This window comes from Sturnus vulgaris, chromosome 2 (genome assembly GCF_052056855.1).
Source record: "Sturnus vulgaris isolate bStuVul1 chromosome 2, bStuVul1.hap1, whole genome shotgun sequence".
Classification (NCBI taxonomy): domain Eukaryota; kingdom Metazoa; phylum Chordata; class Aves; order Passeriformes; family Sturnidae; genus Sturnus; species Sturnus vulgaris.
This window is the reverse complement of record NC_142244.1, coordinates 70,283,918-70,310,235: the sequence shown is the minus strand read 5'-3', so window position 1 is coordinate 70,310,235 and position 26,318 is coordinate 70,283,918. Positions and strand designations below refer to the sequence as shown.

Sequence of the window (26,318 nt, the reverse complement as noted above, 5' to 3'; positions counted from 1 at the left end):
AAAAATACTTTAACTACACGGAATATTTCCTACTCTGCCCATTCCCTAAGAAAGGAATATCGGAAGTGGCTCCTGAGTGTAAGATAGGACAGTGGCTTTTAAATAGAGACAAGTAATGCCACAGAGGTTTGTGCACAGGAGCCAGTGCTTGATACATCTGGGGATGATGAAGCTTCATGCAGTGATAAGATGACTGAAGTTACAGATCCAAATAACAGATTGGGTATCCTTTGTGGTCTAAGATAACACAGAAATGGTACCATTTTGAACAAAAAAATGAAAGTTGAGCTAAAATTTTGAAAACTCCTTAAAAACAAAGATCACTTGGCTCATACGCCAGATATTAGATTCAATGCCATTACTTACCAAGCCGGCTATTGGAGTTGGCAGACGATTTATCTTCTTAATGATGCCAGGTTTGATCTTGTTAATCAAACTAAAAAAAAAAACAACAAAAAAAGATTTTCTGTTAAATAATTTACTGTACTTATGCATGAGCATCAATGCTTACTAAGAAATACTTTGCATACTAACTTCACATGATTTGAGCTGAACCTATTAACACTCCCAAGAAGTGACAAGCAAGAACAGATTGTAGAGGCAAAAATGAAACAAGTCACACACAAAGATGTTTCTGGGAATAGCAAAGTGAGAAAGAAAATGCCTGAGGAGGCATGGGCAGAAAAGGATCTGTGTTTCTACTACATGGGTGGTGATGTTAATTGGACTCAAATTTCCTATTTATAGATTTTCTTCTCATAAAGGTTCTGAGCAGATGACAAAAATGTACCAGAATATTGATTTTCAGAGTTTACTGTGATAGCACTGTAAGGGTGAGTGTTGGATCTCAAGAATCCGAAGTTTTTGAGGTTTCTGTGCTTCCAGGCACAGACCCCCTTGAAAACACTGCTCTGAACCTGAAACCTTGGAGAAGACTTGTAAATATGAATAATAAGTTAGAAATCACAAATATGTAGTGGGTGATAGGTTTTAAATTTGAGGTTTTGTAGTATAGTGGTAGTTAGGGGACAAGATGGAGAATTTTGGGTGGTGTCTTTTCTTCTTGTTCATCTTCTCTTCCTTCTTCTTCATGGAACTTAGGTAGTAACCTTTGGATTGGTCAGTCAAAATGTCACTCTAAGGGTCGTGGGACTCTATTATTGGGTCAAAAGTATAAATAATATAGGTGTAAAACTTTTATTGGTTTGTTTAGCTTTAAAAGGCCTTGAAACAGGCTCAGCTGGAGCCATTTTTCCTACTTCTAGCAAGGAGCTAGAGGTGCTGTCATACTTTCTGTAATTCTTTGACAAGATATAATAAACATCCAAGTCTGAACACGAGAAATCCTCTCAATCACCTTTCTAATAATCCTGGCTCCAAACAGAAACAGATGAGGCTGATGACAAACCACTAATTAGTGGTGCAAAGCCCAGCTCACTCCTACAGGTGAGAAATAAACTCAGTTTTCATAATGCTACCAAGTCCAGTGTGCAGCAATCATTTTTGGCACATATAATTTAAATGTCATATTCTATCTCAGTCAGAAGAGATTGTACCTGATATCACTCTTCACATAAAATTCATAATTAAGCTGAGAAGAAAGGACAGATAACACATCACTATTGAATACATTAGCCCAAATGCATACCTTACTCTGCAGCGAGGATGAGGCACAGGATTCCTTGCAAATTTATACCCAGGTTTTCAGTCATGGAGGTAGGGAAATATTGTGGTTCACCAAATTACGCACTGGACCACAGAGTCAGCAGAGAACAGGGACCTCAGGACACCCTGCAGACTTCATCTGCCTCTCTACCTTTTTTTTTTTTTTTTACTGCTTGTCTGGCCAGACCCTTTACCCCACACAAAGCATCAGCAAGGCTTTGTGATCTACCCACACTAGAGCAGAGACAAGACCTGGAGTTTAAAACTCTGTGTGGGGAAAAAGCATCTTTTGCTCAAGCAGAAAATGTATTTGGGAAATAAACACAAAGAACAGTTTATCCCTACACACTGGAAAGAAGAATACATTTCTAAATACCTACAGAAAAAAAAAAAGAGCTACAGGTTCTGAGATTTTTCAATAATACTGAATTATTTAGCAAACAAGATATGTTTAATTACTTTTCCCATCCAAAAAAGTGATCTGTTGAGGTGGAATTAAAGTTTGCATTCCTCCCCATTTTTTAAAAATTTTTCAATCTTCCAGATACATAATTTTTCATTTATTTTAATGAAGAACATGACGTAGAATGTGACCAGAAAAATTTTAGTGAATGTCTTTCTCAAGTGTACGCACATTAGAACTGGCAAAATGTAAAAGGCTTTATTTTGTCAACTACTGATTGCTCAGCCAACACATGCACTTGTTCATTGAATAGGACAAACAAACTGACTGGATGCTGTAGGAATATGTGGTGCAAATAGAGGTCTTATCTGCTATGGTTTAAGTAAGATATGCAATCCACAGAGATAATATATCCACCTAAATTAGCCGTGCCACAGGTGAACCAAGGAAATGGACAAAGTAATTTCTAGTTTGTCTAAATTGATATCTTGCATTATATTGTCATTGGCAAAAATTGGACATGAGAAGATGTTTGCCATTTGTTCTTTCTTGTTTCCATGGAATTTCTATGAAAATCACTCCTCCTTGGACTTCAGGTATGTCAGATTTAAAATGATCACACAGGAGAACAGCTATTTTAGCATAATGTAATAAGGCACTTTTGCTTTCAAGAAAGTTGCGTGCCTCCTAAGGCAAGCTGCTCAGCTGAAGAAACTACAGGATGTTTTTCTTGCATTATCATTAATTAAAGATAAATTTAACTGATTTGCATTTGGCAGACAGAGCTTCATTCTCTTGCCAAATAAGTGTCAACAATTAAGATATCAGAAGATTAGTATGTATCAGTCAATGGCCAATTCTTAAACATCTGAATACAATATACATATCCCATTAAACATACCTGAAGAAATACCTTCTTATTAAAAGTATAAATTATTTTTATTACTACATTCACACTCATTAACATTTAATTACGTAAGTAATGAAAATAAAGCATCCAGCTCTACAATATTACTGAAAATAATGAATATCCCATATCACAGATAACTTCAGAAGCAAGTAGCAAGATAAGACTGCAAGGGCTAAGGGTTCAAAGCAGAAGAAAACACGGTAATATTCACAGAAGGAAAAATTACATATACAAAAAGAAGCTCAGAGAACTGACCTTTCATAAATATCTTATGAAAGTTAGCTTTGCTGAACTGGTTTTAGAGTGGCTCTGAGATTTGTGGGGTTTTGTTGTTGTTGTTTTGTTTTTTGTGGGTTTTTTTTTTAGCATCCCAGGTAGTTCTCTAATGAGATTTCTCTTGCACTGGTCTTCTAATGACATTTAGAACTGCTGTTCCTTAAAATACTAAGAGATTAGCACCACTTCCAGTCCTGGAAGCCTGTTCCAGTAAGTACCAAGCCAATTACAGATATGTGGATGAGACCTGATGAGTGGACATTTTACACCTCTGACTCAGTCTAGCAACGAAACCAGGCAAGTCCCATCATTGCCAAGCCTACAGTATATAAGCACAAGGAAGCTCCTCACAGAAAGTGCTCCAAAACAAGCTGAGTGTAAAGTCCTGTGATAGGAAGAGGTAGTCTCAGGATTTATAAAATCAACACTAAAGGGCGGGGGATGGAGGACAGAAATCCAAACACAAACAACAACAGTGGGTATAGGGGTAGCAGAGTGCTTTGATCACAGCCACACCACCTTGCAGAAGCTGAAGAGAGAGCCCAGAGATATCCTGGGCATTATAACCAAAACCAATATAATCAATCAACAACAGCATGATCCTCTCAGTACCACACAAAGAAGCGTGTGGGACAACACACAGAACATGTGGATCTGGAGAGAGTATGTCCAAAAGCTGCTTTTACTTCCCATGACAAACAACAGGTATTTTAAAAAATTTTAAAATTATTTACTACAAAATACTTCTGTTACTTAAAAAAATTAATAAAAAAATTCAGAGGCCAGGAAGGAAGGAGGCCAGCTGATGTTAACCTGAAGGGTTTTTATACAGGTAAGTCAATACTCACTCGCACAACAGGACTCCATTTTCTAGAGCTGCTCGAAAGTCTTTGGTTCCAAAGCTTTGCCCAGTAACTGCCTAGAAGAATAAGAGTTGAGAGTTAATTGGACCCACAGACAAAATCAGGACTAGCAAGAGAATCTTAGTAGTAATTAGAAAAACAAACAAACCAACAAACCTTGATTTAACATTTAGTTCATACTATTATTTTCTTATATTAATTTCAAAGAAGCAAGTATTTACAAGTCAGTTCTTTATGCCTCAAAAGAAGTCTGATCCAACATCTTAAAACAGTTTCCTCTAGTGTAAGTCAATCTTCAGCTAAATTTGTGGGAATACTTATTATTTTCTAAAGCAATATCAGTCACATTGAAAATCATAGAAGAAATTTCAAACAGAAATGCAAAAGAGAGAGAAAGTCTTTTATCTCCTACTTCATGCTACAGCATGTATACCCATGATATCTAGCACAAAATATTTTAATAGCGGGCTTTTTTGGTGCCACTTGCACCTAAGGCAGTGTGACTGAAGAACCACTCCAAGTCTGCATTACCATGTGCACATAAATTCCCATTTCTTGGCAAGTGGCAGGACTATATTAATGGGACTCCTTTGTATATTCAGAGTGAAAAAGCAGTGAACAAGAACAATGTCTTAGAAAGGTCTTAAGATACCAAAAGAATTAACTACAAGTTTTCAGCAATGTAGTTTTCAAAAAAGACCCCAAAACACCAAAGCATTGCTCCAGCCTATACTCACTTAGAACCGCTAGTAGATCCCCCCTGTGCCTAAATTCCCTGCAGGGAACAAATTTGGCAGATTTCTTCTGAACCCCCAGGTTAATAATCTGCATGCAAGTCAAAAAATTCTGCCATCAGTCCAAAAGAGAGGTTTTATGCCAGCTGGGAAATTAAATACTAGGAATTGTATTTATTTGAGCTTAGAGGTCACCATGTTCAGGCACCACTAATTATGAACCGCCCTTTGGGGATCCTGACCATACTCAATCCTGTGCAGGATTTCAGGCACACAATTAAAGTGCTGTGGAACCTGCATGCATCCAGAGCAAAGCTACTGCTTACCACAGTAATTAAGGAAATTAGTACTGAAAAAAATGACTTGTGCTTGGTAAAAAGAGCAAAAGAGAAGCTGAAGCTCATTTAGGATCTGTTGAATTATTACATTATTACCCTATCATTTTCTTATAAATTCCAAGAAGGATGTACACTAACACCTAAAATCCTACAAATTAAGTAATTAGCTTTAACATAGGTGTTCTTTTAAATCAAATACTGTAAGTTAAATCTTCCTTTTAGGAAGAAAATTAGATATTACAAAAATCTTCTTTTCTTTTAAGGTTTTTTCTAAAATGTAACAAATAGTGACAGAAAATGAATGATGGCACACCAACTCAAGATGATAAAAATTTCAAAATTCAGGGAAAGAAAGGATGATAGTGATTCCCCTAGAAGAACTGCACTTTATACAATATTCATATAACAACAGCCTGTTCTACAGAAAACTAGAAGTTGTATCTTAGAAATATAATTGTCAATAATCACTTGAAAACACAGAATCTGAAAATTACCCTTATCTCGTATATATGGTATGGTATTTTGTTTCCAAACCTATATACTTAATGATGATTTTGAGGAAGCTATCCAATGTAACATCATAGCATTGAAATTTAAAAATAAATATTTATGTTCCCTAGGTTATAGGGAATATGAGGAATAAGAGTACCTAGTTTAAAATTAGGCCCTTCATTCTGCAAGTTAGAAACTTGACATTTGCATGTCATACATTAGAACTCTACTGTAATAAGGGTTGTAGGACTGGAGTCTAGGTTTACAGCTATGTTTCAAACACCAATCAATTCTTAAGAATCCTAAAATTGTTCTCATTTTGGAGTTGTCACTACAGGACTACACAGTGGAAATGTTTGGGTTTACTGAGAGTTTACATGCAAGTCATGCATGCAATAGATGATGAGGTGCTTCCTTCAACAAGAGCTGGGCCCATCCCAAACCTGCAATGTCTTCTATACCCACAACCAACCTTCACAATGAAATTCCTCCTTTTTTTTTATTTCAGTATGTAGCTAAGGCTCACACTCCTCAAAAATCATTCAGAGGAGGACAATGAGTATGTGCCACTGAAAGTTCTTCAACTTTCAGTGAAGACAAGTTAAACTTCAGAGCAGCCCCTCCAGAACACAAGAACACCACACTGCAGTGCATAATCCTGTTTCCTTAAACAGCAAGAGTCTAACTTGAGCACAGGGCTGTAAATTCCTCTATTACACTTTCTGACCTCTTAAAATTACATTAGAAGACATTACACTGGAAGCATTTTGACTAAGTTATTTGTGCAGCTGCTGCAGCAATCAACACTGATTTGCTATACAGGATGGAGCTGTCAGACTGATCTTGTGACCCACTGATTTTGACAACTACGTGGTTTGTTGATATTAAAATAAAAGCTTTGGTTCTGCCAAGTTATGTTTCATTAATATTGATGTTCAAAGGATAACTAATAATTAAGTCATTAGAAGGTATTCTCAAAGAACAATTTCACACTGCTCCTTGAAACCAAGATGTTTTCCAAGTTACACAACAACTTGAATTTGTTGATGTCACGTCAGTAAGTGCTCCATTTTAAAATCTGCTTTTGTATAGAGACTGAGGACTTTTCTCATTACGGACTAACATTTGGCTTATTGCCAGTGCAGAACTTCAAGCTCAGCTGTAACCAAGCTAGCCTACCCAGGAACCAGGTATCATTAAAAAAATGCAAAGACACAGATTGGCTCAGAGTTCCCTGGCTTTAAAGAACCTAAGACAAAATGAATCCCACCCCAAGATATTACATCTTCAAACTATGTCTGTGATTTCTGAGTCACTGTTTGTTCACAAAAACTGCTTATACTGGGTGTGGTACTATTATGTAATAGGCATAATTGATTTTGGACAATTTTTCAACCACTTAGCCATGTGAGCAACCAATTAATAAAGAAAATACCTTACAAAAGTGATTTCTATCCATCTTTGAACAACATCTCTTTCCAAATTATGTCTCTTTTCTCTCCTCCATTTAGCTGAATATACTTTGCTTCAATCACTGCTTTTCTGACAGAATGAGAGCAATGACATAATTAAAGGCTATATCATAAAATCAAATTTAATTGCTGCTATAAAACAGCTAAATTTTTTTTGAAAGACAGCATCTCCTAATACTTTGGTAATTTGCAAATGCCAGGTCCAACCCATTTTCTTCAAACAGTATGCAAATCAAGTCTTTATTTAAATCTAGGCATTTTCAAAATGCTTACACACAGAGGGCTAGTTTATTTTCAAGTTTGCTGTGATTCCTGTAGGAGACAAATCAAGAAGAAATAACCAAAGATCGACCATTCTGAGCATGGCATGACATCAAAATTACCACGGACTGAACAAAAAATACATAGCACAGAATATGCTGATTATATGCCTAAGTACCAAAATAATCATTGAGTACATTTCTTTGGCTTGCTATACTGGAGACCAAACATAGCTGATCATAAGGTAGGGCTTCTTTGCCTTACAATCTATCCAAAGTTAAAAGATTTCTTTCAGTGTTAATAGAAAAAAATGCTAAGGGAGTTCCTATCAAGTTGTTTCCATGATTTACACAGGTTTGAATGGCTTTACCAAAAAGGCAGCTCTACCACAGGCCAGTTGATATTTACCACCACATGAAATTCAAAGTGAAGCGACTGGCAGGTTTCTCAATTTAACTTTGCTGTGATGGAAACAGCCAAGCCAGACTCTCCCCATCCAATGCAAGAATCATACCACATACCCAGGCATGCTGGCTGACCAGTTCTCCATCACAACAGCACTGGCTGCCCAGAGACAAGGAGCCAGTGCTGGACCACACCCAGCCTGCAATCTCAGCGATGCCTTGGCACAGGTACTCACCATCCAGCCTGCTCTCTCCACCTCATTCAGAGCTCCTCTGCCACCCTCCCTTTAGACTACACCACCTCAAACCATGCAAGGTGCCTGTGCATCAGTTTGAGAGAAATGCTGGTTGCATCAGCTGGAAGCACACAGCTCCCTGATACAAGGATGTAGGTTAGAGATGGAAGGAAGATTCAAGATATTGAACCACACATGGTAGCAACTACCTAAAGGCAGGCTTGTGCCAGGATCTCATGGGGCAAACAATTACTCAGAGGGCAATTAATCTGATCAACACTGATTTATCAATTTCAGGTCCCCAGCTCAGCCTGCAGCAAGAAAAGACAAATTTTGCATGCTGAAGAGAGGACTGGCTGTCTTCTGCAGGGAACTGGGACAATGATGCAATGGTGCCATCCCCAGTACAGAATTTTGGCTACACCTGCCAGCAGTTCCTGTCAAAATGCCTGCCTGAGCAGATCACCTCATGTCCACATGAATGTCTGAATTCCTACCTTAACAATGGCCTTTCTCCTCCCTACCCATTACCAAAAATCTGGATCAGACTACCTGGCAAATGGCTTTGTCTTTAAATAACCCCATGTTGCATTCCTCCATTTACAGTGCTCCTTTGGCTATAACTACCTTCATGCAGAATGGTACTGTTCCTGCAAGATGAATTAGGAGATAAGCTACACCCCAGCCAACAAGCAAGCATGCAGGCAACTCCCAGTGTGCTGGAATCTGTACAGCATGATTAGGTCTGGAAGTAGATTCACAACATATTTTCAAAGTCGTATTTTGAGTCCACTGCGTTTTATAACCAATTGTCAAAACATTTTATACCTCAGCTTGACAGATTTTTCATGTCCATCACAAAAGAGCAACATCAAAAAAAGAAGTAAAAAAGGCAGTAAGGATTTTTCCCTCCCCTGCATTCAGATGTACTACCCAAAGTCCTACCTCCCTTTTTCATGGTTATTTGCAGTCCCATTTAAATGCCATGCAGTACATGACCTTATCTTTGAACAGCATGTGCGGTAGCTACCAGAAAATGATGTCATTATGCTTTGAAGTAAATAGCTTCTGTTGTCTGGCATTCACAGTCTTCTCCTCCCAAGTTTTTAAATCTCCTCCCTCTTTAAAAAAAAAAAAAAAAAACCAAAAAAACCAAACTAAACCAAAAAAGCCATAGCATTGCCTCAATTTTCTCCTGTAGTAATTTGCCTTATCCAAATCTGTCTCAAAAGGTGAGAGAAAATAGAGTGGTAGGAGCTACATTTAAAGGGTTGCTGTACACAATCCTGAACACAAGTTCAAAATCAGCCATTGGGGTAGAAAAGTTTTGACATTGCAGCAAACGGTCCAACCATAGCAATGACTAGATTTCTCAAGGTCAAGCAGTAGAAAAGAGCAACTAAGTTTTGAGGCCAGCAGGATCTGTCTCCCTGAATTTTGAGCCCCAGGAAAATGTACAGAAAGAGTGGGAATTCGTAGCTCCCATCCACAGGAAAATACTACTGGCATTTCATTTCTGAATGCAGATAGCAGCATTTTTCCCACAATGACATTGGCTGCTTTGGACCTGGCATCACTGCTGCTACCTTCCCTTCTATCAATAATTTAATTCACAGTCCAACAAACTCCTGAGGGGTCTGTCAACAAGTGCTCAAGAAGCTGGTACCCACAGAGGCTCTCCCAGTCAGCTCCCCAGCAATAAAACAATGACACTGCCCAACCTAAAAACTGCACAAGAGTCAAGAGCAAGACCTAGGTTTCTACAAAAAAAAGCTCTTAATTTCAGATCCCCACACCTCATGGCTAAAATCCATGACAGGCATGATTCCATTGAGGAAAAGAACTGGGATGGCTGGATTAAGAAAAATATCTACAAATAAATGTGTTGTATTATCTAACTGAACAGCAAAAGTAAGAAGGGGGAAGGAGATGAATATTTTTGCCATTGATCATGGAGTTATGCTGGACCATGTGAATGTTCCTCTTAATCTCCACAACAGTAATGTTTTTCAATTGGAATAATTCACTCTCATGCAAGTCTCAATGCAAGGCTGTAGTCCCCTGTTTAACCCCATACCCCAAATCCCTAGGCATCATTACATTTCAGAGAATGTAGAGATTTTTCAGTCTTCAGCCCAAACTGCCTTTGATAGCAAACCAGAACAGATATTTATAAAAGGAAATGGTCCATTATTGAAAAAAAGTCTTAACTGTTATTTTCTATCATCAACATAATAATGGGGTCTTATTGTGGTATGCCTTCTGAACAAACATACCAAGACTCCTGAAATAACATACAGCTACATTCTTATTAAATATGAAGGAAAACAATAAGGGGTGAGCAAGACAGACAAAGATTACTGGTATAGTAGGTGTGAAAATCACAGATCTCTGCTCATCAGATGCTTATACTCAGCTCGTTTCAGCTTTTCTGTCAAACCACATGTAGAAACACAACCTGAAGGATGAAAGCAAAGTTTTCCTTCCAATGGTTCACAGAACGCCTGGCTTGGTGTAACAATGCTGCAGAGAGACCAGGGATAAACATTTGGGATCAATCAACTCTGTCAGGCTTTTCCCCCCCACAAACAAGATCATCCTACAAAGGAAAACAAGATTAATAAGCCTACTGTCATTTATCCTGATGACTGTACTGACAGGTGTCAAACTAGGAAAACCACCACACATTGCTTTGTGTGACAAAGAAGTGTTACTGTATGTGCAGATATAGGCAGCATCAACTAGAGGTAGGCGTTCCAGTAATGCAAAGCTTGCCAATGCAGAGTGAAGTCTGAATGAGTAGACATCTCCAAAAAATAAGAAATCATTGACATTTTATTTTTAATTACATAGCCACATCTGATTTCTTGGGAAACTATTAATTCTGTAAATCCTGTTTAAATGCACACAAGCTCTAGAGCTGCCACCTTCAGTGATGCATGCTGATTACAACTTTAACCACATATTTTCTCATATGTACTCACAAATAATTTCAGTTAAATAAAAGTGGGGTTTTATTCACCTTCCCAAGAAAACAAAATACTAATATTAATATTTTAATACTAACATTAGTATTTTAATTAATATTTTAAAAATTTCCAGTTGAGCTCCATCCTAGTTTAGTAGTTTGTGGTAAAAGAATGGTGGCATTGGGCCTCTTAACCATAAATGTTCCTTATTAAACAGAGAAAATAATAAAGCAGTCATGGAGAAACAAACATCCAAACATTCTGTTCACCCCTGAAATAAGCAAAAAGCACGCACTGAATACCAGAAGTATGTACAAACCTGTTTTATTGAAAGTTGTCTTTTTCAACTAATTCACAGTAAAACAGTGCTGTACTAGACTTCAGTGCTTTTTTTCTGACAGAGAAAATAGTTAAACATACCCAGGGAACAAGAATTATGAAGGAATGGCTTCGAGAAAAGTCATCAACTGAGTTAACAGAAGAAATTACATGGAGAAATTCTAATTTCACTACTTAGATGTCTTTTAATAATCATGTTTTATAATATATGTGCTCTCATGCTAGCCAGATTTTGAACTTGCCCATTGTAAAAGTCAGTCACTCCATACACCATTTCTTATTCTTTTTTCTGAAATATCTACATGTTCAGCACTGCACTAGTTGTTGACCTCAAGTTGTTAAAACCTTTCCAAGCTGGGGGATAAGCAATCAAGAGACAAATCCATTCATAGCTGTTGCAGCTGGATAAATGAATACATGCATAGCTACATCCTGTATAGTGTCCACCAGGGCCACAAAAAACTTGTACTGACAAATTATCAGTATGTTCTCAATATCTCCCTCCAGGTGTTGAAACAAAAAATACCAGAAGAGTATCACCAACAAAACAGCTTAGAAAAGAGGGCTTGGGAGAAGACTTAAGACACACAAAGCTTTGTATGGCTGGCTGAGCATTCCAGTCACAGGAGAAAGCCATGATCTTCCTGCTGTCCTGAAATTGCACCAGAGCCTCTATTCCCACTGTCTTCCTCGTGCCCATGGGAAGGGTCTGCATTGATGACGTGTCCTGCAATCATTCAGGCTATTTGTGTTTCAATATAGTACTAAATATATATTAATAAAACCCAACCCCATCTCCACGTAACTCCTTCACACAAATCCCACCACCTCTCCCTCTCCCCAAAAATAAGCATATCAACTGAAATAGAAGGTCCAAGCATCACAGAGGGTTGCTGGAGCATGCTGGAGACCACAAAAAGAAAACACTCTGATTTTGTGCAGATTCTTGAGAGGCTTGGCATACCCAGAGATCCAGCGCCCTGGCAGCCAGGCAGTATGTGACCAACGGGACAGGGAGGCACTTGCCTTCATGAAGAACTGTAAGTTCAGACAGCAATAATAAAAAATTCCACCCCAAAAGCCTCTATGTAAAACCTGTCTGTAAAAGAAATTTGGCAAATTTCTTTTGCTAAAGAAGGTGGGGGGATTGTGGTGGAAAAAAAGCCTATGACAACTGCAGCATTTTTCTTTCAGGGGAACAACAAAAAAAAATGAGATTGTTTTAAAAAGCTTCAATGCAAATAGAGGCATTACTTGCAATATTAACAGAAAAAATGTTATTATAATAAAAATTATATTTGTCTAGGGCAAACATAAAAAAAGGACTAAAGCAAATACCAGCTTAGACTTTTTGCTGTAGATGTAATAAAAAAAAATTCATCTTACATTTTAATTTATTATTTTATATTTGGTATTTTAAATATTGTCTCCCTTTCACCACAATTGAATTTCTAAATATTTGGTATTGCTCATTTAGAACAAAAGATAAATGCAAACTGTAAAAAGCTTTTGGATGTTTTTATTTCCTAAATTCAGTTTTACTACTATTATAATTCCAGATTGGAGTCTATGCTGAAAATTTCAATACAGGCTCTCAATCCAGTGGCATCTATTTTTACAGGAAGGACCTTAAATAAAACAGTATATTTGCTTACGCTGATTAAGAAAAACATGCTAAAACTCTGGTGCTATTTGCAAGTGGGTCTCTTGGGATTATTTATATCAGGGGCAGACACATGCAGAGATATAGATGAAATGGCCAAGAACAGAGCATGCTTCTGCCCTAGATTACAATTCTCTCTTACAAATTGACCTCCTTGATCCTGGGTGTACTCAATACTTTGATTTTTCATGTATTTTAAATATTTCTCCATGCTTCTCCAGAGATCAGCACTGGTGCCATGAGCAAACCAGGAAGCTAACCACAAGGTCTTGAAATGACATTCAGCAGGAGGAGGAAAAAAGGCATTAGATAAAAAAATTCACACAAAGGGGAAATGCTTTAGATACAATTGTTTTCCTATGTTTAACAAGGTTATTCGTGCATGAAAGTAGTTTCTTGTTATTACTAGAGATTTGTCAATCTTTTGAAAATTTTCAGCCTTTACTGGAAGCAGTATTTTGAGCAGCATACATACCGAGACATGCATTGAGTCCCCTCCAGCCCCAAGCATTCACCAGCACTCCCCCTCTCTCTCACACTGCATCCGTTCACTTGCACATGGGGTTCAGGGAACCAACAGCCTTCTCTGTGCATCTTCCCTCCTGTCCCCACATCCCCTGACTTTTACATCTCTCTCTCCTACACACACTGGTTTCCAAGCCATTTCACGAGCATCTCTTAGCTCATTAACAAGGAAACAGATGGACAGTGAAAAAAGAAATTGTGCGGAAACAAACATTTAACAGGGTCAAAGACACTGTAAAGGCAATTAGTGTCATGTACAGATCCTGGAAAAGTAGTCAGAACATCACTTCCCAGTAAACTATGGCACTTGGCATTAACTGCAGATCTTAAACAATGCAGTTTAGAAATTTCAATGTTATCTAGTAGCAGTTATGGAGAAATAAAGAATCAGGTGGAAGTCACTGAAATCAATGCTGACTTCAGGTGGAGAAATACTATCCTCTTTGAAATATGAATAACTTGGGAGGAAGGGTTAGCTTAAAAGAACTCCACTGATCTGATCTGTCTAAATAAAAAGAAAAGCAAGATTGCAAAGCTCCTGTTTGGTAGCTGGGGGCTTTCTAAACTACATTTAATAATATGAGAGTAGCTAAGCAGTAAGAGAAGCTACATAGAACAGTGACACCAAGAAAAAAATTATTTCAGGATTTTCCTGGCTGTTTTTTAGGAACTTTTAAAATATGGAGTTGAAAGGGATATAAAACACATACAACTAATTATATCGGGCTATTTGAAAAGCACTGCGCATGGACCAAGTTACTACACTGGGAGCAAGGCTTTCGAATGCTGCCCTTCCCAAGGCTCGTGGGGATGCTGCACTCCAGGTAAGCTCCTGTATCCCAGCAGAGGCCATTGGCGCTGCTGCACAGCACCATCTAATGGGAGACATCTCGTACGACACATGACCACCGGCTCCCTGCTGCTGTGCAGCCCTTCTCCTTGGCAGAAGATGAAAGAAATCGCCCCTGGCAAAGAAATTAAATAATTGCAGTCAGAGGAGGAAGAATGGCTGTGGAGGAAATTGAAGTCCAAGGGAGCCACAAAAGGATGGCGTGCAATTGAAAAGATGACAGGAGAACAACTAGAGGAGGCAGAGTATCAGTCTGGACAAAGGAATAAAAGAAGTTCTGGCTTAGCAAGTTTTGCTGACCACCACTTGTCACTGATTATGTGTTTTAAGAGTGCCAAAAAACGAGTGATGCCCTTTCAGAGCATTTAAATATAAGGGAATATTTGGTGAACAAGTAGCAAGTCAAGTGTCTTTATACTTTGAGAACTCTGAAATGAACATGTTCCTGGGCTTAAACACAGCTTTCAGCTTTTCAGAGGATCCTGTTGTAGCTGTACCTCCTTCAAGACCCTTCCACCATGTCACAGCAGGCACAGTGCCACCCTGAATAGTAACCACACATTATTCATAACTATAGATATATTCCCTCCCCTCCCCCCCCCCAAAAAAAAATCAAAATCCTTCACTGTTTGAGATATATTTGCCTTTACAAAAAATCAAATATCATTGCTAGCAGAAATCAGTGATCAGGCTACTAACAACCTCAAAAATCAGGACTTCACACTATCTAACAATTTAACTTTTACTTGAAAAGGTCCCTGTTTAAGCATCACATTGCCCTGTCACACATCCTCCCCATCTGAACATTTTAGTGAAGTTGATGGAGTATTTATTTAAGCCAAGCATTACTAGCCAGCTCTTATTCTCCAGGCATCTCTGATGCATGGTTTGCAAAACCACGGATAGCAGATGCACGATCAGCTGCCAGGGACAGGCAGCCCCACGCAGGGATAATTGCTGCACTACAATTAAAGAATTAAGGTGAAGAGCACAGAGGTCCAAAGAGGAAGCCATGAGTGACAACTGCTGCTCTCCCAAACTCTTAACACTTCCCCCTTCCCATCCCCCTTTCTTCTTCAATATCATCACTCCACTTCTGATCCAGGGTGAGCATTGCACATAGCCCAAGTGTTACTCAACCACCTCCAGCACGACACTTCCTCCAGCCATTTAACTGCTCCTCTGCAAATGCAGCTTTTATTTAATTATTTGAGGAGCCAAACTGGTTTGACAGAGTGCTTGCCTCCTTGCTTGGGTGTGCAGAGGAACCCAAGATAAGATGGACTATCATAGCAGCTACACAGAGTTGCTACCTACACTGCCCAGAGGTAGGACTTAATTACTAGTCAAAAGCAGTCTATCTCTCCCAGGTTACATAAGACAATTATAATTTGCTTTTATTTATTATGACATCCTTGCAGAAATATTCATGACTCTTTGTAAACAATTCTATATTCTCCAAGGGAGAGGCAAAAATTTACATCACAGTCTCCATATTCAACCCATTAAGTATTTAAAATGTGAATCCTTGATATCCACCTTTTTATACCATCAGAAAATTCCATGTTGATGAAAAAATTTTTTTGCTGTTATTCAGAGGGAAAAAAGTCAGCAGTGTACTGAAGAATTTATCTGCATATGGCAAATACATCCTTTCTCAAAGACACACTCTGACCTTAAGTCCTGTGTAGAAAAAACAGTGTTCAATCAGCAGTGGGCTTGGTTCACATATATTCACATAATGTCCCCTAATGATACATCTACAGTGATTAAAAAAGCTCCACAAAACACACACACGAAAAAAGCTATGACACACAAGCAGGCAAATTGCACTAGAAGAACATATCCAGAGCTATAAAAACAGTCTTGAAAGACTACTCTCTTTTACTCATTTAATATGCTTGTACCTTGTAACTACTTTTTAGATTATGAACAGATGCATATTCTTTGGGCATTTTTTGTCCTCAGCTTAACTTTATTTTGTCTTAAAAATAACAAGGCATTGAATGGAGAAATACCATCAGTAACTCGTATAGTTTTTCACAGACAGAATTATCTATGCTCTGGAAGACAGATTTTCTTCTACCATAGGCAAGATGCCTCAAGCATTTCGGGTTTGAGCCACAATGGTTTCTGCGACCAGCTGTTTTCCAGGGCATGCAAAGTCCAAGAATGTCTGAAATTTTGCCTAGCAACAGACAAAGCACAGACTGCCCCCAATTTAAACATTTTACTCCATACATGTTGCATGAAGTTATGCCAATTTCTTCTTCTTGGTCTAGTAAGTGGCTGGGATTTCTACATGAAATTTCTTACCCTTTCATTGAAAGCTCAGTAACAAAATGTTTCTTCTACCATAAAAAAACAAAACTGGGAAATGCTTTTAACATTAGGTTCACTGCTTTATCAGAGCAGAATGTTGTCTCTGGGGATTTTTAAGTTCAAAATTCCAGAGAGAAAGGAATGATACTTCATAGCACTGATGCTGTTTCTGATGTAAGATTTAATTCTGGTTTTGGGGGCATCACAGAATCATGTGTTTTATTGGTCATACATACTCAGATCATTTGTTAGAACAAGAAGTTGGATACAATTTCAACTTGAAGCATTCAAATGTGACTTGCACAACATTTACAGACTAACAAAGGAATTATCCCACTGAGTTAAACTAGTTGTCCATCCCACCCAGCACCGTCAGTCTGACAGTGACACGTAGCAGGTATGTCACCGCATCTGCAGGGTGGGGAGGGAGGATACCAGTACTTTCATATTTAGAGCAGAGGTGTTCTGGCCTTCTCTATAATTAAATGGTAAAAAACACAGATAGGGAGAGCAACACATCTTTTCATAAACAGTTCTCTTGCATGAGAAATCATTACAGAAAGGAGAAATGTCATGCACCACTTCCTCCTGTGCCTATATACAAAGCTTTTTAAAACACTTGGTTACCTAAAGATTTTTGTTTGCACTATACAACGTATGGAGATGTGCCTCCAGAAGAACTTGAACACAAGCCTAACTTGTGATTAGTCCAAAGTGATAAATGTATGCAATGCCTTTTTAACTAAGGCGTGTACCCATGAACATGCTACTAAAAACTCATGAATCTTATGCAGGACAGTATTGTCCAAGCCTGGTGCCTCAGATTGAGAGCCTGTGTTGATAGCAAGTGGGAATTCATACACCACCTGGGAGTCACTGCAAAACTGATCTCATATCTCTTGACACATTCTGACCTCTGCTGTTATAAAGTGGAATTTATTTTTGACAATTTTTTTCTTTAAAACACTGCCCTCAGCTGAATAAGAATTTTCAATATTTGCAATTATCCAGGGAAAAAATATGATAGGAAAATCACTTTTATTTTACACCATGAAACAAAGTTTCCATGCTTTTTCCCTCCCCCTCATGTTTCTACCATCCTGTCATTTATTATAACCTGCATCATTTGACTATTACAGAAATAGACATACTTTGTTTTTGAGGATTTTTTGGGATTTAGACACTCTGTATGCTCACAATCATCTCTAAGAACGAATTGTTTCAGGCTTTTGTGACAGATACCAGCAAAAACACCCAGCACATACCAAAACAAAGACTACCACTACTATGAAATTATTCATACTAATCTTAGACAGCTTTTTTTTGTTCCACTGTAAGTTGCACTTTCACCACCAAAATATTCTAGAGTAGTCTAGCAAGCTCTAAAGCTCTAAAAGTCTAGGACTCTACACTGAATTTTGACAGTATTGGTAAGGAAAGAAATAATATTCTAAATATGCCATACATTAACATCAGTGAAAGTATGAATCTGAATGAACAATGGTATACTGGTTGGCAATCTTTTCAAAGCAGGAAAACACCACTTTTAAGTTATAGGTACACTTTGAGAGGGAAAAGAAGAAAGAGAGGGTGCCCATCATGATTCTCTGCTTCCAAACTTCTCTTTCCCTTTTGGATAAGAAGTCTCTTCTCAGGTCTTATCTTGAAGATTAACTTTTGAACCTGTGCTGTAGTTATCACAAATGCTCAAAGAACATTTTCTCTCCCTTTCCCATCATAACACCTGTCACACTTCAAAATAAAGTTGAAGGTACAGCTTGTATGATTTCCATCAGACTTGCTGATTCCCCATGGCTGGAGAGATGATGAAGTACTTGATCAAATATTTATAAACAGTATGAATTCAGACTACCTCCCAGTCAGAAAACACTTTTTATTAAGGAATAGAAAGACAGCAACACAGTGCACAATGAGTGTTTCAGCACTAAATGCTAATTTTATCTTTATGTCTAACTAGGGAAGAGACCTTAATCTAAAATCAGCTAGTTCACCTTTATGATACAAACCTACCTCTTGTAGTTCTAAACATAAGAAATAGTTTTGTTCGGTTATTTTCAGTATGTTTTCATCATTAACCTGTTCTTTCTAAGCAATGCCACAATTAATTAATGGAGTTTTTTATTGTTCTGCATGCAACAACTTTATTTTCACCTTCATGCATAGTCAATTTTTTTTTAATCTTTGAATACTTTGCTTCTGCTGAGAGAAACATATAAAAATTTGCATTCACACCTTTACTGGAGTAAATGCAGCTGCATAATGCAGATAAACCACTGTAACACATTTTGTTTTGCCCAGTCAAAACCATCCTCTGCTGGAAACCAAACCAGACCCCCCAAAATGTTACTGCACCTCCAGTAATTGATACCTAGACTGTTAGCAAGGATGGTAAACAATGAGTTATACAGACTACCACAAGTGTCCTGCAGGATTTAACATTACAACTGACATCTTAAAAATATGGAACTACTTCAAATAAGACATGTTTAAACACCTCAGCTTCCTACTCAAAAATTTTATTAATAAGTATAAATTTGATTAATAAGAGTTTTGGATGATCTAAGGAGGAAGCCTTGTGCTCTCTTTGTATAGAGACCACCCAACAGCATCCTGCAAGTGATCTCAAGGCTTTATTGGTTTGATTGAACATCTGTCAGATTCTGTAATAACCTTGAAAAGAATAAATAAAGTATTATTGTTAGCTTAATTTTGTATTCTGGCTAAAAAAATATAATGAAAAATTGAATAGCCTAAGCCAAAGTATACCATGATTAAACAGGAAATTTGATAAACCAATTCACAACAATAGAAGTGAATAAAATTCACACAACTAGCACAGAAAAAAAAGCAAATTCAAGTTAAAATGTAATTAAGACAAAATACAGCAGAAATTATATGGTCCTACAAGAAGAAACAAAGGACAGAGCAGGCATGATGAAAGTAAATAAACAGATAATGAAAAGATGGTTATGATGTTCAGTTAAAGAGCTGGCAGATGCTTCAGAGAAGCGTAGGACTGGGAAAACAACCACTGAGAGTGTAAGTGTTGAGATGGCAAAGCCTGGAAGAATTTGCATAATTAAAGTTCTTGTCTGTTCTAGAGCATGCTCTAAGCCATTAACAATTATCTTCAACTCAAAGAGCTGGAAAGATGTCATTGACTGGGAAAAAAAATAATAAAGATCCCCTTCTGAGGTGTGATGAGAAAGAAACCAGGAAAGGGTTAGAAATTAAAAATTTAGACTATTCTCCTCAACTTTAGCTTCTAGAAGGGTATTAAATATTGTTGACTCACCAACAACACAAGGACTTAGCTTTTTGAAAGGAAGCAACACTTGGGTCTACAAAGACACTCTTTTCCTGCCTTGGCAAATAAACTGGTTTGACACAAGAAAAGCAGCAAGTGTGCTATAGATGAACTGAAGTCAGGCAACTGGAAAAAAAGGCCTTGTTATTTTATTTAAAGACAGACTGGAAATGCAATCTAGGTAAGGAGCTAAAAGGCCATAACATGAAAGTAGGATGACCACACATTTCAAGAGCAGATTTCTAACGTGTCAGCTGGGATAAGGTACTAAAGTGGACCAAAGAGAAGTTATTTTAAGTAGCTCTAGTATGTTCTTAACAAAATTAGGTGATGGACAGCCACCATATTATTTAAAAATTCAACCTGATACATTGCATGAGACAAAAAATTCCCTGTTTAAGTCCTAAGTTGGAGCACTGATGCAAAGTCCAGCAAGAAAAATCAGGATTGGCTAGAAAAATCTTGTTCTTAAGACAGGGCAACCAAACATATGATTAGGATATTCCTGTACATCTCACAGCAATGTTAACTTTTCTTTTCAACAGACAATGTCAGTTTGTAGTCAGTCACCCTCATATGCTTTTATGCAATAACACTGCTAAAAGTGGTTTTTCACCAGTCTGTACTGGTGCAGTAGGTGTCCTGCTCTTAGTTTGGTTCATGATGTTTCATGTATTGTGCTTCAAGAAAAGACACTTAGGAGTAGGAGGACTAGTTATTGCAAAGAAGAGATGAGAGGGAACACTTATTTTCCAAATTTCTCAAAGCAAAATTTGGACTAATGGATTTACTTCCTAGCAAAGAAGATTGGCATACATTAGGGAGGAAAAGTTAACCAGGAAAGTTAAGTAACAGTTTTTAAGAGGTTAAAATATATGGAGATAGATAGATATGCCAAGAATGGTCTAGATACAAGAATATCCAATTTTACAAAAGAGCAGTCATGAACTACATGACCTCTGAGCCATATATGCAATTTCTATATAAAGGAACTTATTACCCATTCAGTCTCATCATCTAAATACCAAACCCAGTAAAAATTCTTAATTAAGCATGTACATATCTCTATGATTTAAGGCACAAAACAGAACAAAGTGAGTTTTGGTGGTGTTTTGGAAATTAGGTACTTTACAGCAACACACAATAACTTAGATGTAAAAAAACTCTACAAATAAATTAGTTTATTTTAGGACATACACTCTAAGTGTCAAAGCAGAAATTTAAACCTGTAATGCCTACTATGACATGGCATTGTTAAAGCAACAGAAAAGCTGTATACACATGGTGGAGGGGACTGACAAGTATTACCCCCACAAGTACCTATAATTATTCAGATCAGGTTAATTGCCAACATTTAAGGGCACAACTTTTAAGTTGTACTTACACTACCACATATAACCCAAACACCAAGCTCTGTAACTAATGTGGTAGAAGCACAGAGAGGTAGGATTTACTAGAATTTGAAGGCTACACGCAATTTATGCTCTCTAATGCATTCTTTAATCAGTACTTTTGTATAGTCTGTTAATTCTCATCACTTGCTGGGGGTAGGGAGGAAGAAACTGATTGCTCTTTATGTGCAGGGTTATTAGGGTTACAGAGCTTAGAGGTGGCCCATCTGTGCTTCTCTAGTGACCCTGGAACTTCTGGAGATGCCTGCAGAGGTCAGAGAGTGCAGGGTGGGGGTGCTGAGGATGCCTGTGCACCACTGGCACTTTCTATACTTCCACAGAGACTACATGATAGCCAGATAAATAATTAAAAAAAAAAAAAAGAAAATCTGCTTTCCCTTTCCTTGACGGAAGACGTCTTGAGCTAGTAAAAACAACTGACCTACAAGCTCTGAAGGACAAAGGGCCCTCCTGGGCACCTGCAATGACAGAGTGATGTGAGAATAAGGCAGGTACCAGTGGAGAGAATAGTTACAACCACAGCAGGGTTTTCTTTGAAGAACCTCCAGGAACCACATAAGAAAAATAACTTTTTTCTTTTTTTTTTTTGAAGGGAATATTCAAAGTAAAAGCAGGTCTGGACTTCATTACGTTGCTTTTGCTCACGGGCACATGAATCCACCTGCTCAAGGTATTACTTTAGATGCATATTTAAAAGAAAAAAAGAAAAATCAAGTTTTTGCCACCTCAAGGAAGAGCATGCAAACCTCAACACTCCTTGCTGCTGGAGGTGCAAACAGAAGCAGCACAGGACAAAAGCAGAGAACCCTAGAAGATGTGCTGTGCATGTTTGCATGAGAGAAACAGTGGGGTGGGAAGATGAGAAGAGCCACTTTTGTTTCTGCCACATCCTCTCCAGCCCACACTGGCAGAGTATCCAGCACAGCCCTCACATAACCCTGCCTCAGGTCTGCATTAGGGACACACATTTGCTGCACCTTGGTCTCCTGCCTTTGTCTATACCTATATATGCTGGAAAAGTTTTGAGCCTGGATAATTCCAGTTCCACTGCTGCTTCCAGCCATCCTGAGCAACACCACTGCTGGATTCAGGGAGATCACACAGAAACCTGGCAAACTGAAACAGCCTCAAGGTCTGATGACTAAATATTCCATGGTAATGACACTTGGCACCAGAAGCTCAAAAATGAAATATGAACGTCAAAAACTAGTAAATCAGAGGTAGCCCTTCAAGGTTTTGTTTGTACAAAGATTTGTAGTAGTTGAGGCCACACTTTAAGATGTACAAAATTCATACCAATATGCATCTCTATCAAAAGATATGTCCACAAAAGGTCACTGTCAGTGACTTGTATTAGATTTATCAATAGATGTCAAAAGACAGATCTGGGGTCAATAAAGTAAATTACCCATCTTCCATTTAATTACTTTGAAAAAAACAAAGTTAAATGGCGTCCAACAAAACAGTTGAAAGGCTTGTCAGTATTCTTATCTATATGCAGGAAGAAGGCTACAACATAACTACCCAAAAACGCATTTTACCAAAAACAAAGGGCTACAATAAAACAATTCTGAAACATATATTCAACATTATTTGAAAAGATCCTCTTATGAAACAAAATATTTCCTTCATAAACAGTGTAATGGTAAGTTGAGAATCCCTGCAAAATAGCTTCTGAATCCTTGGAAAGTTGCAACATTCTGCAATAGAAAACATTGTTACTTTAACAAATCTGAAAACCTAGGACAAAGTGAAACTGGGTTAAGAAGTAAGCATTTTGATGGCTAGTGAATATTTTTGCAAGTAAAGTTGTGATACCCATATCTCCATTAAAAATATTTAAAAACTCTACATAGAGAAAATGCTATGGAGAAAATTCTTTGCAGCTTTTTACTAGAAAGTAATTTTGCAAACATTATAAAGGTCTCTGTGCTATTCAAAAATACAGAGCAGTGTTCAGAATAACTAAAAGTAATTGACTCAAAACAGCAACTCAGCTTCTGTCTTTAGTCTGTTTGTTGCACATAAATAAACAACTGTGAAATTCATAGCATCTGAACAAAGAATACACTTTTTTATTTCAGTATGACATGGTAAGGGATATATTAAGATGCTGGAATGTCATTAATTTGTGCCCCTTAGCTCAGCAATTTGTAAATTATTAGCTCTAGAGCACCAAAACAAAGGAGAGCCTGTCTAAGTCCATTTGATCCAACTATGAGTGTTTAATTTAAACACCATTTAAGATCTAATGCCAAAACCCAGCATATATCATTTATCATAAAATTGAGAAGGACATCTGATGGCTTCCTGTAGGTACATATCATATAAAAAGGACTATTTTATTTTTCTGTAAGCCTTAATCCTGGCTCTTTCAGTTTCCCAGGATTTCAAACAAGTACCCGAGGAGCAAGTTTAGTTTGAGATGTCACTGTCAATCCTTTCCCTATAGTCAGTAGGAAGGGAGTGAAAGAAGAATGCAACTAGGCATAATGTTATTTAACTACCTATTTTTCTGGTTACAAGAGAAATGAGATCCTCACACCTTAAAAAGGAAAGAGATTTGTACTTTCAGATTCCTGTTCCTACTGAGTTTTCCTACAGGAAATACCAAGTGCTTGGCTCTTTTGCTCTGACACAGAAGGCTGCACCAATGGTCACAGAGGCAGGGCAGCGCTGTAGCTCTGGTCTCCAGAAAAACCTTCCACTGTGAAGAGGTTGTGAGACTCCCCAAACAGGACTAAAAATGAAATTACACTGGGACAAGTGAAGACCTCCAGAATGTTTATGAATGTCTGGCTCCAGGAAAGCTCTCCTGACTGCAGACACTACTTTGTGTTTGTTTTTTAAATTTCATGAAACAGAACACACCCACCTCTTCTTTTTTTATCCTGAGCATTTCATTCAAAGTCAAAGCTTTGGTCTGAAGCTTAAGGTCTTCTATTTTATTTTATTTACTTCTGGGCTAGCCTTAAAGGAGCAGTGAGAGAGGTTTAAAACTGGCTACATCATTCACCAGAAATACAAGTTCTCTGCTCTTAGGCACCTATGGAATTCACTTGTTTCAAGTGCTTCAAGTTTGAGGAAAAAAAAAATCTGGGCTACAAAAATTCCTTACTTTAATTAATGACTTGCTTTAATTTAACTTCAAATTAGTTTAATTGCTACGAAGGAACAGCAAAAACAAAAGGTTCAGCATCACATGATATTTTAAATAACATCTTTAAACATCCCACTCCTAGCCAGCTGTCTTTAGTGAGGGTCTCTGTCCTAACAGCAGGAAGGAATAGAAAGCCTCTGCAGCACCCTTTGCTGCCATCACAAATATTTTGATCAGATAATTTCAATTCACATGTAAATGTGAACTGGATGGGGAAGGGGGTTTAATAATTCTACAAGTCTTCCTTACCTAAAAGGCTACAGAAGCCAAAGGAATATTCTGGTAGAGAGAAATTTTGAAAAAGTATGATCCAAATCCTCCACACCCTCCACACTTAAAAAAGTAAAATTTAAGCATCCAATTTCCAACTTAAAAAAAAAATCTGAGAGCTCATTTTCATTTTGAAAACTTACCTTGAAGGTTTTTAAGTCATTATTTACTAAAAAAAAAAAAAAAAAAAAAAAAAATTAATTAGGAAAGGAGCTTATGGTTGCTCTGGAGCACAAACACAAGGTAAATGCTTTCCATAACCACAGAAAGATACTTAAAATTTACTTTCCCTGGCAACTGTTTTTATCACCAGTTGGAAATATTTTCTCTCTATTTTGTGCTTAAAAGAAAAAATTCAAATTCACAGGCAGGCTGCTGTAGCAGGTCTGAGTTGCAATGTTCCTGTTCATCTCAGCTGGGCAATTTCCTCACTCTGATGGGCGCCACTGAAGCAATCAGATTGTTTAACATCCTATGCAAATTCCTGGAGATGAATGCTCAAATCTGCCAGCACACAGACAAACAGAAATCAGCAAAATCAGCAATATGGTAATTCAGCACGATGCTGAACTCAATGCAAACATCCCTAAAGGTAATCAACAGGAGATGGGAAGCAAGACAAATTTGGGTACTGTAGCGCAAGTTACAGCAGAAGGTCCACATGATGATATTCAAAACAGAAAACCCCACTCCACAGACTGTTTATGATCTGAAACAAAGAATCTTCACTTCCTCCTAAAAAGAGCCAATAAAACAAAAACCTTCCTCCAGCCATGGGTACATCTTAAAATTGTTGTGGCAGACATTCAGTACTAACCACCTTGAACCTTCTCCCCCACAAATTTAATCTCTGCAGTCAAGCAAATATTAATAATTGAAAAGTACACCAAGTGATTTTACTAAGGGGATAATTAGCAACTTCATTTCAGTTTAGCAGCTGATTTTGAGTTGGCTTTAAACCAACAGGAGCTTAAAAGAACCTATTACAAGGGTAAGTTTCTGAATAACCTTGTGAGTTACTTGCTGCAGTTTGATGTGGCCCTCAGACTTCAAAGGCCTCTTTCATAAGAATACAGGACAAAGGCAGAGAGGTCTTTATCATCATTTATGGTAAATAAGAGACAAATCCTCTACACATTAGAAAGCTGATGCAAGGAAAAGACTGGACTTTGCATGAGCTTCATCAACATTTTAGGAGCCCTGCATTATCCAGTAGTTTTTGATTAGATTATGCCAGTAATTTGGAAAGGCAACAGCAAGTAGTCCAGGAGCACAGAAGCACACAGATAAAAAGCTTCTGCTACTTTGCTATCAGCACATGTTGGTGGAGACCCATCACCAAACCGCAGTGGAGCACGCGCCCAAGCATTTGCCATTCCACACCTCAGGTGAACAATCCAGAGCCTCCCACCCTGGGCACACACAG

The 26,318-nt window shown here is 37.8% G+C and overlaps 1 protein-coding gene across 10 annotated transcripts in view; it reads right to left on the bottom strand.

The window, feature by feature from the left end:
* The window catches only part of LMO7 (LIM domain 7), a 130,256-nt gene that overhangs the window by 91,165 nt on the left and 12,773 nt on the right, over positions 1–26,318 (bottom strand). For all 10 annotated transcript variants that reach the window (XM_088159772.1, XM_088159755.1, XM_088159757.1 and 7 more), the window contains exons 2-3: positions 4,103–4,173; positions 367–436 (exon numbers count right to left, since the gene is read on the bottom strand). In XM_088159772.1, the coding sequence (XP_088015898.1) occupies positions 367–436; positions 4,103–4,173 (141 nt within the window). The remainder of the gene's footprint in view (positions 1–366; positions 437–4,102; positions 4,174–26,318) is intronic.